The sequence below is a fragment of the Canis lupus genome, chromosome 12, assembly GCF_011100685.1.
Source record: "Canis lupus familiaris isolate Mischka breed German Shepherd chromosome 12, alternate assembly UU_Cfam_GSD_1.0, whole genome shotgun sequence".
NCBI classification, from domain to species: Eukaryota; Metazoa; Chordata; class Mammalia; order Carnivora; family Canidae; genus Canis; species Canis lupus.
In genome coordinates this window covers 48408621-48429350 of record NC_049233.1, presented here as the reverse complement: position 1 = coordinate 48429350, position 20730 = coordinate 48408621, and the positions used below count along the sequence as shown (strand labels likewise).

The 20730-nt window shown below is 39.6% G+C and overlaps 1 protein-coding gene across 4 annotated transcripts in view; it reads left to right on the top strand.

Annotated features, from left to right (window-relative positions):
• The window catches only part of RNGTT (RNA guanylyltransferase and 5'-phosphatase), a 362370-nt gene that overhangs the window by 93044 nt on the left and 248596 nt on the right, over positions 1–20730 (top strand). For all 4 annotated transcript variants that reach the window (XR_005368010.1, XM_038554709.1, XM_038554708.1 and 1 more), the window contains exon 9: positions 19350–19485. Coding sequence is in view for 3 of the 4 variants with exons in the window: in XM_038554709.1 (XP_038410637.1) it covers positions 19350–19485 (136 nt within the window). In the remaining variant the exon portion in view is untranslated. The remainder of the gene's footprint in view (positions 1–19349; positions 19486–20730) is intronic.

Here is a 20730-nt window from a genome sequence, read left to right as displayed (position 1 = left end):
TGTTTTTGGTAATTTCATTTCCAAAAGTTTGCATTAGTATCTGTGAACAAGTTAAAGAAATTGAAAATGAGTAATTCTGACAGCTTTTTTTAAAATTGTGAAATCTGATTTTAAGATTTTATAGGCAGCCCATCCTAGTACACCACGTCTCTGGCTTTCAGCCCAGCTCTAATGTTGCTGCTGTTGCTGATATTTTTGCTGGCAGGTGAGCTTTCTTGGACAAATTTTATTTTAGCAATATTTTAGAATATAGAAAATGTAATTTAAAAAATACTTTTGCATAGACAGAGAACTAAATTTTGTCTCCTCATGAATTATTTAGAATGGCATTTAAGCCTTTTATGTCTTATATTAGCCTGATGATATAAACTTGTGACTAGAGGTACAGAGTACAGTATATATAACTACAACAAATAGAATTGCTGCTTAAATAACTTCAAGCAACTGCACAGTGAGTCTACTTTGTGATCTGGCCTTTGTAGTTGCCTTAATATTTTGAGTCTATATTATATTTATTTTTGTAGCCTTAGTAGTATTTAACTTCTTGTATTTAGTATTTAGCTTTTGAGATTGGTGTATCTAGAATATCTCCTGATACTTTTATGTGAACACTAATAGACTAGTGGAAAACAGTTAATTTCTAATAGTGTGATCCATTAAGCATTATTTACTAATAAATGCAGAAATTAAAAATAATTTGAACAACTGGTGCACATATAGTTTTACTTATTACATTTTCTCTATGTGTATTTTTTTTTAAGATTTTATTTATTTATTTATTCATGAGAGACACAGAGAGAGAGGCAGAGACGTAGACAGAGGGAAAAGCAGGCTCCATGCAGGGAGCCCCATGTGGGACTCGATCTCGGGGCTCCAGGATCACGCCCTGAGCTGAAGGCAGATGCTCAAACCGCTGAGCCACTGAGGCGTCCCTCTATGTGTATGTCTTTCTTAAAAATACCTTAGTTGTTGGGATCCCTGGGTGGCGCAGCGGTTTGGCGCCTGCCTTTGGCCTAGGGCGCGATCCTGGAGACCCGAGATCGAATCCCACATCGGGCTCCCGGTGCATGGAGCCTGCTTCTCCCTCTGCCTGTGTCTCTGCCTCTCTCTCTCTCTCTCTGTGTGACTATCATGAATAAATAAATAAAAAAAAAATACCTTAGTTGTGCTGTTAGCCCATTTATAAATTGAAATACTTGAGGATTTTAATGGTAAAGTATAATATCTGTGTTGAAAGTAAAGTCCTTATATATGTATTTTTAAAGATTTTATTTATTTACTCGTGAGACACTCTCACACACACACACACACACACACACACAGAGGCAGAGACCCAGGCAGAGGGAAAAGCAGGTTCCATGCAGTGAGCCTGACATGGGACTCGATCCTGGGTCTCCAGGATCACACCCTGGGCTGAAGGCGGCACTAAACTGCTGAGCCACCCGGGCTGCCCCAAAAGTAAAATCATTATAGATTAAGTTGTTCTCTCCCTTTTGCTAAAACAAATAACAAAATATTCATTGTTCTAGTAGAAATAGTGTGAAAATAAAAAGATGTTCCTTGCTTTAAAGACAATTTCTAATTTTTGACCTATTTTAAATGGTAGCTTTTCTGTCTATATACTTGGAGCTACCAAATAAAGTATTTTAATGTGTAGTCTCTTTCAGTGGCAAAGGTTTGAGAGGAAAATTAGTTTGTACATGTTTTAAAAAAAGAAAATTTAAGACCTGGTTTATGGGGTGCATGACTGGATCAGTCAGTAGAGCTTGTGACTCTTGAGCTTGAGGTTGGGAGTTTAAGTCTCACATTGGGTGCAGAGATTACTTAAGAATAACATCTTAAAAAAAAAGAGCTGGTTCATACTTTTAGACTGTAATTGCTCTATTAACATGGGAATGCATGAGAACACAATATGAAATACAGTTGCATGTAAATGACATGGCATAGAACATAGGTGTCCTTAGGAGGAAGATGACTACTGAAGGTCCAGTAATATGGGCAAGAGGAGCAACAAGAAGGAAGCCATGAGGGGGAACAACCTGAGTTGGACAGTGCTAATAATTGGTATAAATCCAGAATCTATGTAAGTTCTGGCCACTGGGAAAGTTAGGTGCTTAGACCAGAGGAAGAACATTGTTAGCACTGGTGCTTCGGTTAAACCTTTGTTTATATTTTTAAACATGTCAGAGTTTTAATGATTGCTAAGCCTTGAGTTTCTGATTTGAATTTTGCCTTAATGTCAGCTCCTGCTTCTTCTTGAATTATTCTTAGGAATTTGTAAGGTAGGGATCCTTTATTCTCAGTCTTCTTGAAGTTTAAGGCCTCCTGGAATTGCTGAGTCAGTTGGTTAGCCCAGTGGCCTTTGAGGGACTTAAAAGAGCGTTTGAAATAGAGAGTGGTAAGAGAGTATTTTCCATAGTGATTCAGAAGGCAGGGAAGTGAACATTTGCTGTGGAAGGGGAAGCAGACTAAGCTTTGGGGAGTGGAAGAATAAAAGAAAGGGGTGAGGTCACAGCTGACCTTTGTACCAAGACATCCTCAAGGGGCTATCCTGGAGGGGGCACTGGAAGACCCTATAGTAATTTGTCCGTCCCCCCTCCCCTTCCCACTGCTCCCCCAGTTGTCCCCACATTTTATTTCCTATTTCAGTTATCATTCAAGGGCTATTAGGTAAACCTTTTTTCGGGGGACTCAGTGAAACTTTTATTGAAAGTAGATTATATTAGCTTTCATTCAGTTAGTCTACCCAATAGTGAGTTTCAAATTTGCATAATATGAAATGTGAAAACTAGAGGATTGTGTTGGGACTAACTTGTGATCTTGCATACTCTTCTTTTACTTCTCTTTCATACTCCTCTTTGTTCCTTTTACTTGAGTTAGCATCAGAACAAGGATATTTCTATAGCTAAGGAGAGAGGAAAAATCTATTTGAATGTAACATTTAGACAGGTGCTTTAGAAAAAAATGTATTTGAATGTAACTTTTAGACAGCTTTTTTCCATGTATTTTAAAATTTTTTAATTTTTTGTTTGATTTTATCTGTTTGGCTTTTCTATCTTCATTTGCAATTTGAGTGTTAAGGGTGGTTAGAAATTGTTTAATCCAGCACTTTGCATCATTTAATGTGCATGTGAATCCCCTGGGGATCTTGTTAAAATGTAAATTTTGATTCAGTAAATCTGAGATGAGGCCCAAGATTCTGCATTTTTAACAAGTTCCCAGGCAATGCCAATGCTACTAGTCCAAGGACTACACTCTAAGTAGCAAGAATCTACTCCATTCTCTCAGGATGTTCAACAAGCTATATCTAATTAGCAGTTGGTGAGCTTTTATTTTTTAATGTGACAGTCATATATATTTTAGTGTAGGAAATATTTAAAGACTGGGAAAAAGCCTCTTCTCCTAGTTAAATGGCAGCTCACTTTTAATAAATAGCCAACTTTATTCATCTTGACTCTTTAAGATGGATAAGATTTTGTCTTCTAACTATCACTTTTAAGGATTTGAAAAGGATTTTTTCAGCTATGTCTGTGTCCAGTTCTTGTTTTGGAGTGCTTACAATCTGGACTTTAGGTGACCGTTGAGAAACAAATTTAAGTGAACTTAGAAGGTCTTCAAAATATCTATATTATATTCAAATTGAGTTTTTGAGGTGGGAGCTTCTTGCTATAGAAAAGTAAAACGTGTCTGTTGATGTTAAGTGACTTTTATTTGTACTTTATTTTCAGACTTAGACGAACTGGAGGAGTTAATATAACCAGAGAAGGTTTTGTGTCTGTGATAGTGTCTGTATAAATACTTTTTGTTTCTTACTTGCATTTGAATCTAGCCTGGTTTTTCTTGTGCCTTAAGTGCTATTAGGATTGTTGCAGGGCTGGAGGTGGGCTCAGTGTGTATGTGTGCTCACATATGTGCACCTGTTACTCAGGTGAAGTGGGATGATCGTAAGAACCCTTCCCCCCTCTGCCCCCATCCGCCCCTGTTCATATGTGCATGCACACTCTAATAAATAAATAAAATCTTAAAAAAAAAAGAAAAAGAGAAAGACTTAAGCAAGTTACTACATGAAGGGTTCAGAACAGTGCCTGGCACATGGTAATAAAACATCAGCTCCTGGGATGTCTGGCTGGCCCATTCAGTTAAGTGTCTGACTGTTGGTTTCAGACCAGGTCATGATCTCAGGGGTCATGAGATTGAGCCCTCATCAGACTGTACACTCAACACGGAGTTTGCTTGAGATTCTCTCTCCCCATTTCCCTCTGCCCCTCTTCCTGCTTGTGTGCACTCTAAAATAATAAATACTTTTTAAATGCCAGATATTGTTATTATGTCTAATTTAAAGCTGGATATCATTAGTAACACTACAACTAGTATTTAATACAATAAATGTTTAAGTAACTGTTTTTAACTACCATAGTAGACTCCCATTATTTTAGGTTAGGATGGTGTAGTAGTACAGATACATAGGTTTAGAAATAGGCATACACAGATTTCTTTTTAAAGTTTTTATTTATTTATTCATGAGACACACACACACACACACACACACACACAGAGGCAGAGACACAGGCAGAGGGAGAAGGAGACTCCATGCAGGGAGCCCGACATGGGACTTGATCCCGGGTCTCCAGGATCAGGCCCTGGGCTGAAGGCAGCGCTAAACTGCTGAGCCACCCGGGCTGCCCCCATACACAGATTTCTGAGCAGTACAAGATGGCAAAATGAAAAAGGGATAAAGAAGTTGCAATTCTGAAGTTAAAGCATGTGCTTAGGAGTTGGACAGTTAGAATCATTTCATAGTACTTGATGAGATTTTTATTTCTAATCTGTCTGCCTGTTTTTTTAGGGATAGTAAGCACTGCCAAGTCTGGTAATACAGGCTTCTCAAAGCCCATAATGATAGCATTTGTACCATTTGACACATGTAAACAGAATAAGCAGATTAAATTATTTTTTTAATTATTGGGTGGTTTGGAACAAATTTGCTCTATATCTTATCATACACTTGATTATTTGTATTACATATCATTAATTCTGTGGAATGGGAGGGACGAATTTAGAAACTACACTGGCCTTATGCCTTGCCAAACTTTATAGTGTTGATTTTTAAGCTTTGCATGATACTTTAAATCTTGCTGGTTGAAGGAGGTGTCTTGAAACAGAAACATCTATATTTGAAAACTATTAATATTTGTTAATAGAAATAAGCACACATATTTTAATGAGAAAACTTGGAGAACCTGTGATTTTCTTTTTTTTAATGATAGATATCCCTAGGTCTTCAAGATTTACTTGTGATAAATTACGTAAATCAGAAAAAAAGTTAGTCATTTGATGATTTTTCCGTAAGCTAAGTTTTACCAAGTACCAAGCTTAAACAACAACAACAACAAAAAGAGATGAACAGAACATAGAAAATTTGCTGTATAAATAACATGTAAAAGGTGGCTATGCTTAGGTAGAAGACATTTAGATGTTGGCAAGTTGGCTAAATGTTCAGTGGCATGCTGCTGGCTTGCCACTTAATATACAATTAACATTCTAAGATCAAAGGCTGGTTAGACAAATTTGACAATTGGTGGGATAGTGAATGGGCTTTGCAATTTAAAATTAAATAATACATGTTTTCTGTTTAATTACTGTTGTGTATATGTAAGTGATCACTTAATAGAATGAAGCTGTGGGCATAAAGTGACTGCTGCAAGACCATTAAACCTTAATCACATCTGTTTCATGACCTTAAATTGATGTGATACGAGGATTTAAAAAAGAGCTAATCCTTTTGAAGAAGACTGCTGTGCTTATAGAATCAATGAATCAGAATAAAATTGCTTATTGAGTTGGAATCTTTTATAATGCTGAATGAAAATTTTGATCGTTTTTGATGAAGAGAATATGTTAAAACTGTCTCTTCATTTCAGTGACTTAATAGTAATCACGTTTTAAAAAGGGTAGTTGGTGGGGACGCCTGGGTGGCTCAGCAATTAAGTATCTGCCTTTGGGTCAGGGTGTGTTCCTGGAGACCTGGGATCGAGTCCGGCATTGGGTTCCCTGCATGGAGCGTGCTTCTCCCTCTGCCTGTGTCTCTGCCTCTCTCACTCTGTGTGTCTCTTATGAATAAATAAAATCTTAAAAAAAAAAAAAGGTGTTGTGATGGTGGTATTGTGTTTGTGTGTGTGTTCTCTTTAATTTGTTAATGTGAAAATAAGAATGATTTTAATGTGAATTCTTTGAATTTCTGGAAGATGAAATAAGGTAAAGCTGTGATTTCAAATAGTTTTTCTTTTCGCGGGTTAAAATGTTACTTTTGTCACATAAACAGGCAAATAGTTATTAGTTTGAAAGTAAAGTTCGGGGATCCCTGGGTGGCGCAGCAGTTTAGCGCCTGCCTTTGGCCGAGGGCGCGATCCTGGAGACCCGGGATCGAATCCCACGTCAGGCTCCCGGTGCATGGAGCCTGCTTCTTCCTCTGCCTATGTCTCTGCCTCTCTCTCTCTCTCTCTCTCTCTCTCTCTCTCTGACTGTCATAAATAAATAAAAATTAAAAAAAAAAGAAAGTACGTGTATAGGATTACATTGTTTTATCATCAAATAAATGTCATGTATAGGATTACATTGTTTTATCAAATATTGTTCCTTTTGTGAAAGTAATGCAAATAGTGATTCCTAAACTTATCAGAAGTCTTTCTCTGAGATTCCTGAACTTATTTTGGTAGACTTTGGGCTGTGTTTCAGTAGAATTCTAGTGTAAATGGTGGTTGGGTTGCCAACCAAGGCTTGCTTAATTCCTAAGGTAGCTACTTTACTGACTGTGTATGTCAGCTGTGAAAAATAACAAAAGGTACTGTTCCTTTTGTTCATTTGGAAATGAACCAAATTATAATTGCAACAAATGCAGGAAGTTTATAAAAAACACTATTGACTAGTTAAAAAATTCTGTTGGGGAAAACAGGTTTGCTTTTACAGGATAAGGAGAGTGAGAGTATGATGGAAATTGTGAGAGGGATTCTGTCTGTGATACTGATTATTTTGTGTAGGTGGATTAAAATCTGAATGACTTTTTAATTTTGCTTGATACAGATGTGTCACTAGCCTTGATCAGAGTTTTCTGAGACTCATTAATGGAACTAAGTGAATGAGGTGAGAAAGAGGAAATTGTCTTTATTTAAAAAATTTTTTGGTAAAATATATATAATTTTTTGTAAGAGTTGAAAGAAACAAAAAAATGGGTTAAAGGAGACATGGCTATAGTTTGAAAAAGAGATTACCATTGGATAAAATTTATTGAGTGGTGAGGTGGTGAGAGAAAAAAAAGGCAAAGTGTACATAAGCCTCCATGGGGAAGGAGGAAATCTGGTGTTTGGCAAGTCAGCTGTTCTTGTATTGTTCTTAGAATAAGGTGTGACAGGTGTTGGTGGGTAGGGGGCAGAGTCTGACCACCTGCTCTTGTCAGGCAGGTTCATAATTTTATCTGGGGAAGTGGCTCTAAACTAAATTTTCTTTGTAAGAAATTTTAGTATACCTGAATTTATTTATGTATAGTTTTTACAACCTTGAGAATTAGGCTTGAGGTACTTGTGTGCCAGTTCTTTTGGTAAGAGAGATGAGAAGGAATGTAGCTGGTACAGAGGGTTTGGCCAAGCGCTCTTATGAGAGGAAAGTAAACTTTGGGCTTAATATTACACATTTACCTTGTTTGAAGGACAGGAAATAGATGGCATGTCTCTTGGCGTGAAATTATTATGTAAAGAGCTCGTATCATGTGACCCTTGGTACTGAGGGTATGTTGGGGACCGTAACAGTGAGGTTACATCATAGGCTAACATTTAAATTACTTGAATTCACCTGTTATACAGTGGACAAAAAGGAAAAAAAAAACCCAGCATATCCGTTAGCATCACATGGACTGTAAGTGGTAGAAATCAACTTTGCCTCATTTAAGGAGAGGAATAAATTGGAAGGCTCTAAGGAGAACCAGTCTGGGAAAATGGGTAGGAATCCAGAGCAGCCAGGTATCAAGGACCAGAACCAAGATCAGGCACAAGAACACTTTGCGTAGGAAGCCACCACTGGCATTTGCTGACAGTGACTCTGCTGTCGCTCTGAATCAGTTTTGAGCTATTCCTGTGCTTCTCTGTTATTTGCTGAACTTAAAAGTTTTGGGAAAAGAACATTTGATTGTCTGGTTTATAGAACCTGAGCCTATTTCTAACCTGGTTGCCAGGAGAGGCCTTTTGATTTTCAAAGTGAAAATGAAAATTTACGTATCCAGATTTAAAACATGATGTCTCACTTCTGCCAAGCTAAACCAGTTAGTCCTTCCTCCTCAAATGCTTCATGGCTCAATAAATAGGGTACACCCAGTTTACGTATGCCAGAAGCTAGGAAGTCATCCTTGACTTCTACTCCCTCAACTCTCACCAGTAGCATATTGTCCTGTCAGTCTGCGGCTTAAATACCTTGAGCTTATCTACCTACCACTAAATAGTCCTTGCCACTGTGGTCCCACTTGGTATACAGCAGAAGCTGTATAATATCTCAGGCCTATAGATTGGTTCCTACTCTGAAGGGGTGCATGCTATGTGGGGGTGAAGTTTAAAAAATGTGGGTCAGTTTATGCCTTTTTTTTTTTTTTTTTTTCCAAAAAGCCTTTCAGTGATCTGCCTTATATTTACCTAGTATTTCTCAGCTCTGGTCTACCCTTAAACCAAGATGAGGGACTCTGCAAAACTGCATATCTCCCTTGCCAGCTTGCTTCCTGTTAGGTTTTACCACTGGGACCCCTTGGGCGAATTTGGGAAAAAAGAGAGAGGGCTTCTCCTGTTTTCTAGTTTCTTTTTTTTTTTTTTTTAAATTTTTTATTTATTTATGATAGTCACAGAGAGAGAGAGAGAGGCAGAGACACAGGCAGAGGGAGAAGCAGGCTCCATGCACCGGGAGCCTGATGTGGGATTCGATCCCGGGTCTCCAGGATCGCGCCCTGGGCCAAAGGCAGGCGCCAAACTGCTGCGCCACCCAGGGATCCCTGTTTTCTAGTTTCTTTATACCTTCAGCAACCAGTGATAACTATCACTTCATTCTCCAGCTTCTTTTGGCTCTCTCAGCACCAGCCTTGCTGCTCCCTCTCCCAGGTACTGGCTTCTGGGCCACACATTCTAGATAGATAGAGTGCCATTTGCATCTCTTTCTCACCCCTTAGACTGCATCGCCTTAGCAATCTGAGCATCCTCTTTTTTTGTCCCTCTTCCACAGAGATTCAAACTTGAGTTGCAAGGCAGCTTTCATAAAAGGAACAATATTTGATTATAAAACAGTGTATCCAAGGTATCAACTGTGTGGTGCCAACTCCATAGAGGTTTGAACACCAAACTCCATGGACCTCCCCACACTCGTCCAGGCATAGCTCCATAATACCTTTCCTCTAAGCTCCTCATAACACACCTCTTCCATTTTGTTCCCCCAGCCCTGTGGTGGTAGTACTTCCTGCAGTTATGAATTTCTTGATTCCCTTAGCCTTCTCTTTTTACCTTTTCAGCTTTTCAGTATCCATGTAACCAGTTTCCTGTATTAAATGAGTGCTTGAATTACCCATATGATTTGTTTGTCTCATTCAAAGGGTTTTCCATTTTCTAGTAATAAAGTAAAAGAAGATTTTTATTAATTCCTAAATTTGGAACTACTTCTCTAGTTTTAGGCCATGCCACCCCCCCCTTTCTCTCTCTCTCTTTTTTACATGGTGGGGAAAGGGGGAGAGGGAAAGAGAGAATCTTTTTTTTTTAATCTTTATTTTTTTTTAAATTATTTATTTATTTATGATAGTCACAGAGAGAGAAAGAGAGAGAGAGGCAGAGGGAGAAGCAGGCTCCCATGCACCGGAAGCCCGATGTGGGATTCGATCCCGGGTCTCTAGGATCGCGCCCTGGGCCAAAGGCAGGCGCCAAACCGCTGCGCCACCCAGGGATCCCGGAAAGAGAGAATCTTAAGCAGTCTCCACACCTAGCATGAAGCCCCATGTGTGGCTCTATCTCACAACCTGAAATCATGACCTGAGCAGAAATCAGGAGTCGGATGCTTAACTGACTGAGCCACCCAGGTGCCTCTCCTCTTTTTCTCTTTATGCTTCAGTGTTCTGAAGTTTTTTTAGGTGCTAGAACATGCACATTCAGTTTTTGTCTCAAAGATACTGCACCTGGTAGACTGTACCAAGCTCTGATTGTTAGCACCCCCATCCGCCTTTCTTTCACCTCCCACTCCATAGCAGTTACTTGGCTAACTCCTGCATGACACTGTAGAGGTTATAGACATAGGCTATTGTGTAGGTTTTATCAGCTTTGTTATTTTGCCAGCTTTATGACCTTGGGCAAGTTACTTAATATGCATTTCAGTTTTCTCATCTGGAAAATGGGGATAGTAATTTTACCTACATGGTAGGGTTAATGTAAAGCTTAAATGTGTTAATGCATAGTCGTTGCTCAGTAAGTAATATTAATTATCTACTGTTATCATCAGCTACATGAAAATCCTTCTGGAATGCCTTATGCTTTTATTCATCTCCACACTCTGACAGGTTCCTCCTTTTTTTTTTTTCTTAAAAGATTTTATTTATTTATTCATGATAGACATAGAGAGAGAGAGAGAGAGAGAGGCAGAGACACAGGCAGAGGGAGAAGCAGGCTCCATGCCGGGAGCCTGACGGGAGACTCGATCCCGGGACTCCAGGATCACGCCCTGGGCCAAAGGCAGGCGCTAAACCACTGAGCCACATGGGCTGCCCTGATACTTTTTAAGTAAATATTAAGCTTTGCAAAGTGCTGGCCTGAGTCCTTGAACAACATGATAGATTATGCCTTCAATATCATTTTTACAAAAGATACAATTGCTTTTTATTTGACCTTTCCTTATGTTGATTTAAATTTTCTTTGAAACACAATCCAGGGGATGGCTAACTTCTTCCAAGAAATCTAGATTCTCCCTATCCACAAGGCATAGCTTTTTTTTTTTTTTTTTTTTTTTAAAGATTTTATTTATGTATTTGACACAGAGAGAGAATGAGCACACATACACAAGCAAGGGGAGCAGCAGAGGGAGAGGGAAAAGCAGGCTCTCCACTGAGCAGATTGCCCAGTGCAGGGCTTGATCCCAGGACCCTGCGATTTTGACCTGAGCCAAAAGCAGATACTTAACCAACTGAGCCACCCAAGCACCCCAGGAATTGGTGCTTTTGAAAAGCATGTGCAGGAGTGCTTTAGGAAGTAAGTATTTCTGTTGTCTGCCAGCCTGTTGACCTGGCAGCTGGTCTAGGAGTCTCTCAGGGGCATGGTAATTCTTGATTGAGGCTGATTTTATTTTTTCTAGTGTAACCTGACTCTCTAGAACCTACACCTACTAGGGCTACAGCTGTTTCAATATGTAGCAAGGGCTTGAGTTCTCCACCTTCTCTCCAGGGCCCTGCTGGGACTAATTATTTTGAAAACACTAGTAGCAGCATGCTTCCAATTTAGCCCCCAGATGTAAGCTCTTTTGGTCTTCCTTGCTGCTTTTCAACCTGTTTGTCACACACTTCTTATACCTTAATCAGCTCTCCCATTTCTCCTCCCTTCTCCTAAACATGTGTGTTTGCTCTTTGCTTGTTTATGGGAAACAAATTATCCTCTGTTACATTAACCTCTGCTATGTTAACTTCCATCTCTTTATTTAATGTTTCATTTAATGTTTCTTTCACCCACTGGCCTTACTTGATTGAAGTACATCTTTCAATTGTTTCTTTTTTCTGACAACCAGGAGGTTGGGCCGACTAGTCAGTATTCTCCAGTTGCAGTGGTACATGCAGACAGACTATTATTCCTCTACTTTTTCAATTAACAGGAACAATTTAAATAAAATTCTGTTCTTTTGGGTCTTAGGTCTTTTAACTTTCTTACTTCTATTGCCGTCAATTTTCTCTCATTTGAAGATTTTGGTACTTAGATATCATCTTTATTTTCACCCCTAGTCTTGCCATTTATTCATTTGGTAGCCATAGCCTATCCATTTGTAATTTCCTCAGCTTGAATCCATTTGGACTTTATTTTTTGCATGTGGTGTGAAATACAGCTCCATTCTTGATGATCCACTGATGGGGAAGTAATGATGATAACTTGACCACTTGAGGAATGCTGCATTTTAAAAGTATATAAATCGCCCCATGAATTGATTGGCTCTGAGAAGATAAGGGCAGATAAAAATTCTTAGGAATGTTTAACATGTTTTATGTTTAATGTTTAATATATTTAAAAATTTAATTTTATAGTAATGAATGAGAATTGGACCTGAAATGATAATATCTGGCTATATCATAATCTTGATTCAAAGAGAGGGGTTAGCTATTTTGCTAATGATAGTGCAGTAGAAAGAGCATTGAATAGTTTGAGGTCCAGCCATTTACAGATCACTTACTTTCTCTTTTTTCCTACTGCAAACTGGAGAGAGTAATAACTGATTTATAGTTGTTGGGCTAATAAAATGCAATAATTGGATATAAGTGTATGTGTGTTCTGTAAACTTTCGATGTTTAAGATCTAATAAAAATTAGAGGAGTATTCTCTCCTAAGATAAGATTGCTCTTCATTGTCACATTGTCTCCATAAAAAACTTTGATTTCTCTATACCATGTGTTTTTATAGGAAATGTGTCTTTTTATAGGAATTGTGTGTGTTTTTATAGGAAAAAAGTTTTTTTTTTAAAAAGCATTTGTTATTTGTGGTACTTTAATCTGAATGATAGTTGTTGGGGTTGGCAGAACCGAACATTATTCGGTGCAACTATTGTAAGTCTAAGGAAAAAAACTTATTTATTTATTTATTTATTTATTTTTTTAAATTTATTTTTTATTGGTGTTCAATTTACTAACATACAGAATAACACCCAGTGCCCGTCACCCATTCACTCCCACCCCCCGCCCTCCTCCCCTTCTACCACCCTAGTTCGTTTCCCAGAGTTAGCAGTCTTTACGTTCTGTCTCCCTTTCTGATATTTCCCACACATTTCTTCTCCCTTCCCTTATATTCCCTTTCACTATTATTTATATTCCCCAAATGAATGAGAACATATAATGTTTGTCCTTCTCCGACTGACTTACTTCACTCAGCATAATACCCTCCAGTTCCATCCACGTTGAAGCAAATGGTGGGTATTTGTCATTTCTAATAGCTGAGTAATATTCCATTGTATACATAAACCACATCTTCTTTATCCATTCATCTTTCGTTGGACACCGAGGCTCCTTCCACAGTTTGGCTATCGTGGCCATTGCTGCTATAAACATCGGGGTGCAGGTGTCCCGGCGTTTCATTGCATTTGTATCTTTGGGGTAAATCCCCAACAGTGCAATTGCTGGGTTGTAGGGCAGGTCTATTTTTAACTGTTTGAGGAACCTCCACACAGTTTTCCAGAGTGGCTGCACCAGTTCACATTCCCACCAACAGTGTATGAGGGTTCCCTTTTCTCCGCATCCTCTCCAACATTTGTTGTTTCCTGCCTTGTTAATTTTCCCCATTCTCACTGGTGTGAGGTGGTATCTCATTGTAGTTTTGATTTGTATTTCCTGATGGCAAGTGATGCAGAGCATTTTCTCATATGCATGTTGGCCATGTCTATGTCTTCCTCTGTGAGATTTCTGTTCATGTCTTTTGCCCATTTCATGATTGGATTGTTTGTTTCTTTGGTGTTGAGTTTAATAAGTTCTTTATAGATCTTGGAAACTAGCCCTTTATCTGATATGTCATTTGCAAATATCTTCTCCCATTCTGTAGGTTGTCTTTGAGTTTTGTTGACTGTATCCTTTGCTGTGCAAAAGCTTCTTATCTTGATGAAGTCCCAATAGTTCATTTTTGCTTTTGTTTCTTTTGCCTTCGTGGATGTATCTTGCAAGAAGTTACTATGGCCGAGTTCAAAAAGGGTGTTGCCTGTGTTCTTCTCTAGGATTTTGATGGAATCTTGTCTCACATTTAGATCTTTCATCCATTTTGAGTTTATCTTTGTGTATGGTGAAAGAGAGTGGTCTAGTTTCATTCTTCTGCATGTGGATGTCCAATTTTCCCAGCACCATTTATTGAAGAGACTGTCTTTCTTCCAATGGATAGTCTTTCCTCCTTTATCGAATATTAGTTGCCCATAAAGTTCAGGGTCCACTTCTGGATTCTCTATTCTGTTCCACTGATCTATGTGTCTGTTTTTGTGCCAGTACCACACTGTCTTGATGACCACAGCTTTGTAGTACAACCTGAAATCTGGCATTGTGATGCCCCCAGATATGGTTTTCTTTTTTAAAATTCCCCTGGCTATTCGGGGTCTTTTCTGATTCCACACAAATCTTAAAATAATTTGTTCTAACTCTCTGAAGAAAGTCCATGGTATTTTGATAGGGATTGCATTAAACGTGTATATTGCCCTGGGTAACATTGACATTTTCACAATATTAATTCTGCCAATCCATGAGCATGGAATATTTTTCCATCTCTTTGTGTCTTCCTCAATTTCTTTCAGAAGTGTTCTATAGTTTTGAGGGTATAGATCCTTTACATCTTTGGTTAGGTTTATTCCTAGGTATCTTATGCTTTTGGGTGCAATTGTAAATGGGATTGACTCCTTAATTTCTCTTTCTTCAGTCTCATTGTTAGTGTATAGAAATGCCACTGATTTCTGGGCATTGATTTTGTATCCTGCCACGCTACCAAATTGCTCTATGAGTTCTAGCAATCTTGGGGTGGAGACTTTTGGGTTTTCTATGTAGAGTATCATGTCATCGGCGAAGAGGGAGAGTTTGACTTCTTCTTTGCCAATTTGAATACCTTTAATGTCTTTTTGTTGTCTGATTGCTGAGGCTAGGACTTCCAGTACTATGTTGAACAGCAGTGGTGAGAGTGGACACCCCTGTCTTGTTCCTGATCTTAGGGGAAAGGCTCCTAGTGCTTCCCCTTTGAGAATGATATTTGCTGTGGGCTTTTCATAGATGGCTTTTAAGATGTTGAGGAATGTTCCCTCTATCCCTACACTCTGAAGAGTTTTGATCAGGAATGGATGCTGTATTTTGTCAAATGCTTTCTCTGCATCCAATGAGAGGATCATATGGTTCTTGGTTTTTCTCTTGCTGATATGATGAATCACATTGATTGTTTTACGGGTGTTGAACCAGCCTTGTGTCCCAGGGATATATCCTACTTGGTCATGGTGAATAATTTTCTTAATGTACTGTTGGATCCTATTGGCCAGTATCTTGTTGAGAATTTTTGCATCCATGTTCATCAGGGATATTGGTCTGTAATTCTCCTTTTTGGTGGGGTCTTTGTCTGGCTTTGGAATTAAGGTGATGCTGGCTTCATAGAACGAATTTGGAAGTACTCCATCTCTTTCTATCTTTCCAAACAGCTTTAGGAGAATAGGTATGGTTTTTTCTTTAAACGTTTGATAAAATTCCCCTGGGAAGCCATCTGGCCCTGGACTCTTGTGTCTTGGGAGGTTTTTGATGACTGCTTCAATTTCCTCCCTGGTTATTGGCCTGTTCAGGTTTTCTATTTCTTCCTGTTCCAGTTTTGGTAGTTTGTGGCTTTCCAGGAATGCGTCCATTTCTTCTAGATTGCCTAAGTTATTGGCGTATAGATGTTCATAATATGTTCTTAAAATTGTTTGTATTTCCTTGGTGTTGGAAGGAAATACAAACTATCGTGGCCATTCTCCTTTCTGATTCATGATTTTATTAATTTGAGTCTTCTCTCTCTTCTTTTTAATAAGGCTGGCTAATGGTTTATCTATCTTATTAATTCTTTCAAAGAACCAACTCCTGGTTCTGTTGATCTGTTCCACAGTTCTTCTGGTCTCGATTTCGTTGAGTTCTGCTCGAATCTTTATTAACTCCCTTCTTCTCTTGGGTGTAGGATCTATTCGCTGTTTTTTCTCTAGCTCCTTTATGTGTAAGGTTAGCTTTTGTATTTGAGTTCTTTCCAGTTTTTGAATGGATGCTTGTATTGCGATGTATTTCCCCCTTAGGACTGCTTTTGCTGCATCCCAAAGATTTTGAATGGTTGTATCTTCATTCTCATTAGTTTCCATGAATCTTTTTAATTCTTCCTTAATTTCCTGGTTGACCCTTTATCTTTTAGCAGGATGGTCCTTAACCTCCACGTGTTTGAGGTCCTTCCAAACTTCTTGTTGTGATTTAGTTCTAATTTCAAGGCATTATGGTCCGAGAATATGCAGGGGACAATCCCAATCTTTTGGTATCAGTTCAGACCCGATTTGTGACCCAATATGTGGTCTATTCTGGAGAAAGTTCCATGTGCGCTTGAGAAGAATGTGTATTCAGTTGAGTTTGGATGTAAAGTTCTGTAGATATCTGTGAAATCCATCTGGTCCAGTGTATCATTTAAAGCCCTCGTTTCTTTGGAGATGTTGTGCTTAGAAGACCTATCGAGTATAGAAAGAGCTAGATTGAAGTCACCAAGTATAAGTGTATTATTATCTAAGTATTTCTTCACTTTGGTTAATAATTGATTTATATATTTGGCAGCTCCCACATTCGGAGCATATATATTGAGGATTGTTAAGTCCTCTTGTTGAATAGATCCTTTAAGTATGATATAGTGTCCCTGTTCATCTCTCACTACAGTCTTTGGGGTAAATTTTAGTTTATCTGATATAAGGATGGCTACCCCTGCTTTCTTTTGAGGACCATTCGAATGGTAAATGGTTCTCCAACCTTTTATTTTCAGGCTGTAGGTGTCCTTCTGTCTAAATGAGTCTCTTGTAGACAGCAAATAGATGGGTCCTGCTTTTTTATCCAGTCTGAAACCCGGTGCCTTTTGATGGGGTCATTAAGCCCGTTCACATTCAGAGTTACTATTGAGAGATATGAGTTTAGTGTCATCATGATATCTATTCAGTCCTTGTTTTTGTGGACTGTTCCACTGAACTTCTTCTTAAAGGGGAATTTTAAGAGTCCCCCTTAAAATTTCTTGCAGAGCTGGTTTGGAGGTCACATATTCTTTTAGTTGCTGCCTGTCTTGGAAGCTCTTTATCTCTCCTTCCATTTTGAATGAGAGCCTTGCTGGATAAAGTATTCTTGGTTGCATGTTCTTCTCATTTAGGACCCTGAATATATCCTGCCAGCCCTTTCTGGCCTGCCAGGTCTCTGTGGAGAGGTCTGCTGTTACCCTAATACTCCTCCCCATAAAAGTCAGGGATTTCTTGTCTCTTGCTGCTTTAAGGATCTTCTCTTTATCTTTGGAATTTGCAAGCTTCACTATTAAATGTCGAGGTGTTGAACGGTTTTTATTGATTTTAGGGGGGATCTCTCTATTTCCTGGATCTGAATGCCTGTTTCCTTTCCCAGATTAGGAAAGTTTTCAGCTAGAATTTGTTCAAATACATATTCTGGCCCTCTGTCCCTTTCGGCGCCCTCGGGAACCCCAATTAAACGTAGGTTTTTCTTCCTCAGGCTGTCGTATTTCCCTTAATCTATCTTCATGGTCTTTTGTTTGTCTCTTTTTTCCTCAGTTTCCTTCTTTGCTATCAACTTGTCTTCTATGTCACTCACTTGTTCTTCCACCTCGTTAACCCTCGTCGTTAGGACTTCTAGTTTGGATTGCATCTCATTCAATTGATTTTTAATTTCTGCCTGATTAGCTCTAAATTCTGCAGTCATGAAGTCTCTTGAGTCCTTTATACTTTTTTCTAGAGCCACCAGTAGCTGTATAATAGTGCTTCTGAATTGGCTTTCTGACATTGAATTGTAATCCAGATTTTGTAACTCTGTGGGAGAGAGGACTGTTTCTGATTCTTTCTTTTGAGGTGAGGTTTTCCTTCTAGTCATTTTGCTCAGTGCAGAGTGGCCAAAAGCAAGTTGTATTGGGAAAAAGAGAAAAAGAGAGGAGAGAAAGAAGGAAAGAAAAGAGAAAGAGAAAAAAAAGGGAAGAAAAAAAACGAAAAAAAAAAAAGAAAAAGAGAAAGAACAAGAAAGAAAAAAAGGGGGTGGGGGAAGGAAACAAATCAAAAAGCAAAACAAAACAAAACAAAACAAAAAAAGAACCACGGGGGAGTATCTTCTGATTCTGTGTTCTTTAAGTCCCTTGGCTTCTCCTGGAAGTTGTCAGTCTAGCTGGTGTTCTGGGGGAGGGGCCTGCTGTGCTGATTTTCAGGTGTTAGCAGTTGGGGGAGCTGCTGTGCCCCTGCCTGGTGCAGGGCTCAGTGGGGGTTGTTTACCCCGTGAGGCCGCAGGAGGAACAGCCCCAGTGGCGGGGCCAGCTCTGGAAACCTGGATTCAGCTCCGGCAGGAACTCCGTCTGCAGGGCCTGGAGGCTCCAGGGTGGGGCCGCTGATCTGCTCAGCTGGGGCAGGAGCGTCCTCGCCGTCCTGGGCCCTCCCGGCCTCTGCCTGTCCCGGGGGAGGCCGGATCCTGGGCTGTGTCCCGGCGCCCTGTGCTCCGGGGCCTGCGCTGTTGGATTCGCGCTCCCGGGCCGCGCAGCCCCCTCCGCGGAGCTGCTCCTGGAACCGCGCAAGCCCCTCTGCACGGAACCTCTTCCTCTGCCCGAGCCCCTCCGAGCTGCTCCCGGGGTGCGCAGCCCCCTCCGCGGAGCCGCCGCCGGAGCCCCTCCTGGCTGCTCCGGGTCCCGCCGTGCGCGCTGCAGCCCTTAGGGAGCTCGGCGCACTCTCCTGGGCGCGCAGTTGCTCTGTTACTGCCCCAGGGAACCCGAGGGTTCCTCGCCCTCCTGGGTTCTGCTCCACCTCCCTGGAGCCCCTTTCCGCCCGGGAAGGTCGGTGCAGCTCCTGCGTCTCCGGGACGGGGCTCTCCTGTCCTGGGGACACTCGCCCCGGCCTCGGCCCGGCTCCTCGCGGGGCCCCTCCCCCTTGGAGGCCTTTGTTCCTTTATTTCTTTTTCCCCGTCTTCCTGCCTTGATAGATGCGCGAACTCTTCTCACTGTAGCATTCCAGCTGGTCTCTCTTTAAATCTCAGGTCGAATTCATAGATTTTCAGGATAATTTGAAGGTTTTCTAGGTAGTTTGGTGGAGACAGGTGATTTGGAGACCCTACTCTTCCGCCATCTTGCTCCTCCCCCCAACTTTTTTTTTTAAAGATTCTTTATATATTTATTCATGAGAGACACACAGAGGCAAAGACCCAGGCAGAGGGAGAAGCAGGCTCCCTGTGGGGAGCTCGATGTGGGACTCAATCCCAGGACCCCAGGATCACGACCTGAGCCAAAGGCAGATGTTCAACCACTGAGCCACCCAGGCGCCTCTCAGAAAAAAACTTATTTTTTATGATCCTATACTTGAATTATACTGTTATAATTATCTTTTTAATGTTTCATTTACAGGTATATGATGTTGATTGATGGCACAAATGAAGTTTTTATGATTGATAGAGATAATTCAGTGTTTCATGTTTCAAATCTGGAATTTCCATTTCGTAAAGATCTCCGTATACATTTATCAAATACTCTCTTGGATGGGGTAAGTCCCTTGTTGTTGTTACTGTTTTAAATTAGACCAACACTGCTATTTTTGTTTTTTCTTGCAAGTGAATGTTTTTTTTTAGAGTGGGGAGGGTCATAGGGAGAGGAAGAGAAAGAATCTTAAGCAGGATCCAGTGCCCAGAGCGGAGCCCAAAGTGGGGCTCAACCTCACAACCGTGAGATCATGATCTGAACTGAAATCAAGAGTTGGACACGTAATTGACTACAGGCGCCCTTAAATGTGTATTTTTATTAATTCATTAGGAAACTTATAATCTAGTTTTTTGAAGTTTTTTTTTTTTTTTTTTTTGAGAAAACACTCTCACTTGATCATTGTCTTGGGTATGGGAATAAGTGAACAAGGTTAAATCTTATTTATTTATTTTTTTGCTCTTTGTGACTGAAAAAATAATGCTTGTTGAAAAAGACTGTTTTATTATTTTAATATTAATTGAATTTCAGTTACTTGATGCAACATTATCACATTTTCCCTTGACTCTTCAGCTACATGGACTAGTAATTCTTGTTTAAAGAGAATCATGCCTTTGAAAGCAACCATTATACTTTTATATTTGAATTTTAAAAGCTGGTATGAGTTTTCCTATTTCAGAAAATCTGTATTTAATACTCATAAAATTACTTGATTAAAAATGTTTTAACTTGCTCCTGTATAAACAGCTTTCTTCATCCCAATTCTGAAAATATTTGTTCATTGTAAATACAAATTAAAATAATATAGAACATTAGGAAAAAGCTGGTAAAAATCACCAGATCTACCATTGGAGTAACTTTGATGACCATTTTGATGAACATTATTCTAGGCTTTTCTCTGTGACAGAGTGTTCAATCTTATGTCTGCTCCTGTGGGATGTAACATTCATATTAGTAATAGCAACTCAGAACTTAGATTCTTTAGGGTCTTTGGGATCCCTTATAGTCCAGTAGGATTCTGAATAATCGTGGAACCTCTTCCTTGGTCGAAAATGAGAACTCTGGTGAAATATGCATGAAAAGAACCAAATGGTACATGTGTTTTGTAACTTGTTCTCCCCCCCCCCCACCCCAATAGCAATTTGTTTTGGACCTCTTTCTCACGTAAATATCTGAATGGTATACCATTGTATAAGTTAACACCATAATTTGGGGTATCCAAACTATCTTGACTGTGAAAATTGTAGCAGATGCTCTTTAAAAATATGATCATCTCAATAACACAGCCTCAACTTAATGAATTAGACTCTCC